The 8,326-nt window shown below is 43.9% G+C and overlaps 1 protein-coding gene across 5 annotated transcripts in view; it reads right to left on the reverse strand.

The window, feature by feature from the left end:
• PLEKHD1 (pleckstrin homology and coiled-coil domain containing D1) overlaps positions 1-2,911 on the reverse strand; it is a 33,237-nt gene extending 30,326 nt beyond the window's left edge. For 2 of the 5 annotated variants that reach the window (XM_057420068.1, XM_057420067.1), the window contains exon 1: positions 1,102-2,910. In XM_057420068.1, the coding sequence (XP_057276051.1) occupies positions 1,102-1,253 (152 nt within the window). In that variant the 5' untranslated portion in view covers positions 1,254-2,910. Of the gene's footprint in view, positions 1-1,101 lie in introns of all 5 variants that reach the window. The other 3 variants (XM_057420066.1, XR_008973589.1, XM_057420069.1) reach the window with 3 other exon arrangements.
• Between the last annotated feature and the right edge of the window lie 5,415 nt (positions 2,912-8,326).

Genomic DNA, 8,326 nt, shown 5'->3' on the forward strand with positions numbered 1-8,326 from the left:
CTTTCCCCAGTGGAAAGGTGAGGAGGGGGGGAAAAACAACATTACTTTGCTCTTATCACAGCCTTTTTCATCTGCAGATATCAAACTGCTGAAGGTGGGTAAGTACTGTTATCCTTGTTTAATAGATCATGACAACAAGTTCTGGGTCACAAAACTCATCTCTGGCAGTGGTAGCGTGAAAATGGAAGTTCTTGGCTGCTAGTCTTTTAACTGAATCATTTGCCAATGATGTCTACCAGCAGTGACATTAATCTGCCATCAAGGAATGCTGGAAGGCTTACTCCATTGGATAGTGTACTTCCATAAAGAGCCGTACCATGTTTCTGTGTGAGTACCATCCATAAACAGTCATCTCTCACCTTTTGATAGCCAATGGAAAACTCTCCCATGAGATTCACTGATTTGAACAAAATACACCAAACTTTAACCTCAAAGTGCCCCACTATTTCACCATTACAGAACATACCTCCATCCTCAGTAAAAGGTTATAGCAAATGCTTTCCAGCTCCAAACCTCCTGATTCTGAGAGATAACATGCAGCAGCTTACAACTCCCTAACACCAGATGGGAGAGAATTTGGAGCCGCCTTCTCCACAGGGAAGTGAGTCTGCTTTTGCTGTTCCAAGCATGCCATCACCATCGGACAGCACAGCAATACTGACACTGGTCCACAAGCCCCAGCACACTGTACACATGCACATACAGTCCCACATGCACTGTCAGTTCATCCTAGCCATCTCACACCCAAAGGACTCTAGCAGCTTTAACAAGTGCTAGTGAAAAAAGTCAAGCAGTTTGGGGGCAAAATACATGAGCTGACCCTTTTTCTCACTAAACAATCATAAGTATCTAGAGGAGGCAGCTAATCCCTATTACCACCCCAAGCTGCATGCAGCACAGGGTCTGGGCAGATAAAGAAAAGCACAATGGGGTGCCATGTGTGAAAAGCATCAGAAAAGCAGGGAAGCTATGCCCGAAGTTTCACCCCTAGTCTCTGCCTGGCTAACTGCACTTGAAGAGCCAAGCACTCAGGCTCTAACTTACCGCAATGCCCTTCGGCTTTGTTTTTCACCCGAGCATCCCTCAGCAACTGTGGCTTACCTCCTGGACCATTTGGCCGATTGCCTCCCAAAGGGTCTCTTCCAGAGCACACCGTAAAGCTGCACTTTGGTGCTGATGTCCAGAGCATCGGAATCTGTCTGCTCCATGGATGGAGAAGGGGATACAGAACTGGATTTTGAAGCAAACATCATAGATGGATCTGATTCTAACTCTCCCCCTCTGCGTGGCAGCTCAGGGAATCCGATTAAATGCAGTGAACCAGAAGGACGTAACCAGCCACTCCAAGAGGCAGACGGAGAGACCGGGCTATGGTTTGAATCAATAACTTGACTGCTCAGCACTCAGTCAGTAAATCTCCCCCTGATGCACAGATGATGAGAGTTTCCTCATTGTGTATTACTTCCTGATGCATTGCAGACAGCACACATCCCAGCCCAAGGAAAAAAAAAAGGAGCAAAGAGCCAGAGATCAGGAACACAGAGAAGCAGAGAGAGCTCAGAGAGAAAGCTCCTAGCAATAGCATAAAGCAAAATACCTCTGCACTAGAGCCAGCTTGGAAGGTTATTTCACTTGACATTGCAGTATCCCAGGCAGAAATCAGGGCGAGCTGGAAGTTTTACTGTCAGGCATCTCTTACTCTGACATGTACCCTCAAAATCTTGCACTGGGAGACAGGTTCTTCTCATTTGTCCCAAGGAAAAGGGGAGCAGACAGGGTGGGAGCCAACAATTTCTATCAGATTCCCTCTGCCATTGGGAGGCTCTTTCTGTGCCAGCCTAGCACTGCCCATCACACACAGTTCACGTGGCTGCTGGGCTCAGCTGGGCAGTGTCCATGCTGCACGTCCTGCTCAGCCTTAAAGGGCCATTGCTGATCAAAGCTAGAACATAGAATTCTGCCTGCCTCCATGCCTTGCTACATCTTGGAGATGTGGCAAGCACAGCCTCTGCCCTGCTTCTTTGGTACAAGCTCCTTCTTGGCCATAGAACAAGGACATAGGAATATGTCACACAGCTCACATAAGTCTCCATTCATCTGCTGTTTAGTACTCCCACTGTGAGCTTTTTATTCTGGTTCCTTAGGTCCTTGCTCCTCTCTTGAAACCATCCATCCCTGCAGAAATACAAACAGTCCTCCAAAAGAACCCGTTTTTTCTAATGCCCACAGGAAGGTACATTGGCATCAGATTGTTCCTTCCTGCACCCTGCCTTCCATCCATGATTAGGGTATGGGGAAAAACTGCCTTCATTGTACCTGGTAGAGCATCTGGAGTTTTGGGGTATTATATAACCAATAAAGACACATGCATGCTGTGAAGCATCTGCTTGTGTTTTAACCTGTGCCATCCTGCATGTATCGATTTTGATGCTGTACTTGCTAACTGTCAGCTCTTCCCAATGCAGTTATTCAGAAGTGACACAGTGCAGCCACACAGTCCTTTCTTATTCCTGGAGATTAGAAGCCTGGGAACTTGCCACAGGCTAGATCACAGCACAGGACATAGGTTCACTTCGTTTTGTATGGTCACAGGCACTTGCAAAGCATCTTAAATAGAGGAAACGCAGACAGCCTGCCTCAAGCTCACAGGCTGCATTTGGTATTAGAGAGATTATAGATGCAGGTCCCTGATAAAAGTCACTATTGATTGCTATATTGGAGAGTCAGCAAACTCAGTGCTTTGTTACTTAACTATTACCCTGGCTTTGACTGGCCTTTGGTCCCAGACAGGATATGTCCTGAGCAGCATCAAAGCCCATCTCAGAGTGACATTAAGGGGGAGGGTGAATAGGGGAGAGCAGCAGATACTGCCTCCATCTCACCTGAGCCCCAACTTTTGAACACAGTTGCAGAAGAGAAGAAGCATTAATGCTGTAGCGACCATTCAACATACTGCACTGAGAAGAAAATACTAATCATAACCAGGAGAGGGAAAAGTTCCTTGGAGTTATCTATCTTGCACAAAGGATAACAAGGATTCTGGGCCCAAGAGTATCACCTTAATTTATAAATGTGCAGTGAAAAACCAAAGAGCTCCTGTATAGAATGATCCGGTGCCCCTGCCGTTGTAGTGCATCAGTGATTCAAAGATCTGATTGCAGTGACCTGCAGTGAGGAAAAGCAGATTCTTTTCTTTGATTCTTTACTTCTTTTTATCCTGTGCAGACCAAGAGAAAAGAGAGGTCTTTATCTCACTTTTTTTTTAATGTTCAAAGGTATTGTTTCCTCTGGAGACCTCTAGGACAAGCAAGGGACCGTGCTTTCACAGCAAATTCTTTAGAATGGGCAGCTCCAGGGGAGGGAAAGAGCAACTTGCTCTTGTCGAGTGACCAAGAGTTAAACATAGCAGGAGCCAGCAATGTTAGGGCAATAAGCAGCAGCGGGGTGAATTTTGTTACTGGACAAAGTAATTTGTAATAACAGTGGTTATGTTAAAATTTCCTTTATGTGTGTAAATAAACCGGAAGCCTGTCTGAGGGAAAGAGCAGGAGAGCAGCACAGCAGGTCTAAGCAATTTGCCTCTCACACACAGAAGGTAACGGCATTAAGAGCCAGCTGAAAGGTTCTTCAATGTTACTTCTGCCAGATGCAAAACTTCCTTCAATGGCCAGAAATTTCAGGATCAAGAAAAGAGTGTCACAAATGCATCCAGGAGAAAAGGGTCCACCACAGGGTGGGTAGGGTTCTGCAGAAGTGCCTACTCTGAATTCTCTGGGAAAAAAGAAATCGTTAGGAAAGCACAAGCAGACTTGGTGAAGCTCTGGTGAAACCTAGCAGCCCAAAAGCACAAAGACATTTATACAGAGATAATCAATTAGTATCTAATCTGCAATCTTATTTAATAAGAACAGAGGAAGGAGACCTGAGTATACAAGACCTTAGTAGGACAATCCTGTGTCACCAGTGCAAAAAGAAAAGTGCAGTTGTGGTCTACATTAGAAGTGAAGGCAGACATAAACCCTTGTACCAGACTCACATGCGATCCCTTCTGTACAGTTCTGGCCAAACCGATTCCCTGGCCCTGAAGAGATGCAGAAAAGGACTCAAGGGATGACCACAGGTACAGCTAATCCATAGTATGGCAGGACACTAAAAGGATTTCACTTGTTTAAATGAGACCAAAGGGGAAAATCTGACTGCTGTCTAGTTTCAGGCACTCTTTCCCCTCTTAAATGTATTGGTAAAGGTTGATGCTTCCAATAAAACAAATTGGCCTAAATTGGCCATGAATAAATGAGAAGCTGTGTAACCATCACAGGGAGAGAGTTGTGGAATTGCCTTGCAATGAGAGCAGCAGAGGAGAAAAGGCATTACTTGGTTGGATCTATTACACGCACAGCAACCTGAGGTGGCCAAACTTCCAAGTATACGGATTAAGCTCACCTGCTTTCTTCAAAACATTTTTTGTTCCAGAATAATAAAGATTTTACATGGATGTGTCATTCATGATGGTTTGTAAGGGAAGCAGAGATGTGCATGCTGGAGAGAAAACACTGGAGCTTTACTCAGAAAACCTTCCTGCAGAGGGACAGGTTGTACTGATACAGGAATTATTTTGCTAATGTGTTGTCCCTATTTTTCCTACATATCAGGCCAAAAAAATTTTGCTCAAAATAACCTTCGAAGCAGCAGGCAGTACAAGGTAGTACAGAAGTAACGCTCCATCATCACAGGCCACCCACCAGCTGGAAGATGCCACTTTTCAGTTTAAGCATACACATATGGCTAACTGCAGCTGAGGAGAAGGCATGTATTTGTGGGGTTTTCTTTGAGTGAAAAGTTATACCTTTATGTTCTGGGCAGCCTTACAGTAGTACTTTATAGTAGAACAATGTGGAGAAATAAAAAGAATTTCCAGCTCAGGTTTTGGTTATGATATATCATTCTTGTGAAGATAAAATATCATACGTACCTATAAAAATGATGCTCCAGGTTCCCAGATGTACAGTTGTGTGCAGATGCTGTTTTAAATACAACAAAGGCAACCACCATCAATCCGTGTCTGCTGTGATAGATTGACAGTTTCTTTTACATATGATTAAATTTTTAGTATCAGATGGGAATTCAGAGCTGTCCTGCAGAGCTCAAAGAAAAGCTATTCAGCAAACAGGCATTAAAGAGCCTTTGTAGATATATAACCCCATCTGACATCATCCCTTGGTAGGAATCACATGCTCCTAGCATCCCATTCCAGACAAAGCCCTCCACCAGCTCCCAGACCTTCAAATCCACTCAGATCCATGCTGGATGGCCCATGAGTCATATTAATCAAACTATAGCTGTGGATATAGCACCTCCTCAGGAGACTTACAGGAAAACAGAAAATAAATTGTCAGTTTACTGAAGCAAAAGGATCTGATAGCATGCAGACTTGTGGACAGTAAACGCTCAGAGCCTGGCTTTTGGGGGTTCGCTTGATCAGGGGCTGACACCATAGCCAACGATCATTTCTCTCAGCATATAAAGGAGATAATTTTTGGGAGGAGGGGGGTTAATCCTACTAAGAGCTCTCTTCTGGAACAAGACTCATTCATTATTCATTCTGGGATTTTGCTGGTGGTGGTTTGGGCTTTTCTGTGTTTGGGTTTTTTTTTTGGGGGGGTGTTTCTTTGGTTTGTTTTGGGGATTTTTTTTGTAGGTGTTTTGTTCGGTTGGGGTTTTTGTTTTGTTTTTTTAAGGTTTCTCCTCAACAGCCATTTTTAGGGACTTTAGAATACACCAGAGTGGTCAGAATACACCAGAGTGATCAGCTACATTTGAAAAAGCTTCCTCCAGAAGCTAGTCCATAGGCTTCCAGCAATACACCATTTTTCCCCCTCATCATGCCTAAAAGACATGAAGTGATCACACAGCTTACACGAATGCTGGAATAGTGAAATAGGCTGTTTCCAACCAACAGCCTCTTCAAGAGCAGTAAATAAATACAGCTCTACCTGTTTGCTTTGTTTCTGTCTTTAGATTCTGAACCCACCAACACATGCTCCCTTCCCTTCCTGCGTGTCCATGGTGACTGGTGCCCAATCAGCCACACTGCTCCTGAGGCTGTGGTGGGCACAGCGGCCATGGGAGCACTCCTCCTCACTGGGAGCTGCTGAATCTCCGTGCACAGGGATGGGGAAGAGCAAACCTTCCCCAAAGAGGTTTTATAACAATGTTCAGAGCTGCTTAGCACGCACACCAGCTCCATTTCTACCTTTCCTATAGTATTTCATTTTACCTGTGCCTTACCTGCTTGCGATGAACATTATTCAGCCTTATCTCAAAGGTGACAGCAGATTGTTACCAAGGACATGGTTTGACTAGGTGACACAGCTCAGCAGTGACGGCTTAGCCAGCTCTGCTGGCAGCCTCCTGCACAGAAAACACTGAAGTCAAGTAAAAGGACTACTTATGACACACACAAGTAGTACAGGCTACATAAATGCCAGTGCAGCACTTTTGAAGGATTTCCTTACTCTTTGCACTCTGTGGTACCATGACACAAGATCTAGCAAGTAGATCAGAGACCAGGTTTAGAGCAGTTATTCTGGGGGACAGAGCAATGTTTCAAGGTGCAATTGCTTACTTAGTTCTATTAATTTTGAGGACAGAAGAAGTGCTGCCTTTGTAACAAGGGCACGGAAGCAGAATTCAGTACACTGGGGCTTAGTGTCCAGCCTGGCAATGCCCCTACCCAACTGAAGTATGTACCTTTGTTAGAAAAGGGTGAAGTTTTTACAATAAAATAATCATATAAAATAGTAAAATGATTATATTTGAAAAATTTATAAATCAATAGTGAGGCTTTGCATATTAGAAGACGTTGTAACCTTGCCGTTTTGTATCATAGTTACTCTATAACTAAATGTTACAATGGTAGTCTTGGTAGCAAGAGCTAACATAACTATATATGGTGAAGGGAGTATGGGTGTATTTAGGGAAGTATGTATTGTAAAACTCTACCCAAGCAGAACCTATGTTTAAGATCGCCAAAAGGACATACCAGAGGCAGTCAAGGGAAGATAAGAAAATGCTAGTGCCCACACAATGGTTGGGACGTATCCAAAGAACAGAAAGGTGAAAAGGACAAGCCGAGGAAGTCTCCTTACTTCATCCGAGGAAGACTCCTTACTTCATCAGGGCGACCACCAGAGGGGGCTGCGCAAGCGCAAAAGAGGCTGATGTCGTAATAGACTGACGCAGCAATCCTTGATGCATATGTATTAGTCAATGATGTAATCTGTGTTGAATATGTATTAGTTACGAAATTTTTAGTGTATAAATTGCGAACGCGATGTGACAAGGGCGAAGCCAGATTTGGGCGCGAGCCCCTGGTTTCCCAGTGCTGCAGTAGAGCACCTCACATAACCATTCCGGTGGTTATGTGTCAGTTCTTACACTAACACCTTGACTTCTCTCACCCACCATTCCTCACCTCTGACACTGGTACTAAATCCAGAATATCACAAGAATACCCATATGCATGCAGCAGTTTGGGTACAGTGGCCAGCCAAAAAAAAAAATCTGCAAAAATAATAATTTGTTAGTTTCCCTGGCAGAATAATGGAATGGGAAAACATAATAGCTCCGCATGTTAACACAGGGAAACAACCGGCACACCATCAACATTTTTAAGATCTGACATAACAGTCCAGCAAGAAGTAAATGAGAGCCAAGGCTACTGTCTGCCCACTGGAGATGCACACTCCTTAGCTGTTTTGACATCACTCAGTAGATCTTCATTCAGTAGAGGAAGCTGCAGGGACCAAGTCATGTTCACGTGAAGCTTCTGCACAAAAGCAGAGTTTCATTCAAGACCAGCGGTCCCTCAGTTTCTCTGTCAAAAGAGAAACAGAACATGGGTTACTCATTGCAGTCATAAAACATGACTTGCTCTACTTAGAGCTTCAAATTCTGGAGGCAAACAAGAAAAGCTTTGACTAAGAGGTACAGTAAGGCTAGGTGTACGATACTAGCAAGGTTCTAAGCAGTGTTTTTAGCAATCCTCTTCAGCCCAGTAGAACCACAAGTATCTAATTTAACATGTTTCTTCAGACAGCAGAAGCCCATTAACTTCTGCAGACTCCAACATAAATGTAATCATATAATTACCAGCATTTTCCCCTTTCTAAGAATTTCACCTCTGCTTTTAGACTTTCTAAATACTGTGTACCTTTGGTGTCAGTCAGCATAATACAGCTTATTTTTAATTAGCTCTACAAGCTTCCTGAATGAGGCATTTTCCCATCCATTTTTTCCATCCACGGAAAAGGCTTGTTAATCTCTA

The sequence above is a fragment of the Pezoporus wallicus genome, unplaced genomic scaffold (assembly GCF_028554395.1).
Source record: "Pezoporus wallicus isolate ANWC-B61680 ecotype Strahan unplaced genomic scaffold, APGP_CSIRO_Pwel_v1 contig_5418, whole genome shotgun sequence".
NCBI lineage: Eukaryota > Metazoa > Chordata > Aves > Psittaciformes > Psittacidae > Pezoporus > Pezoporus wallicus.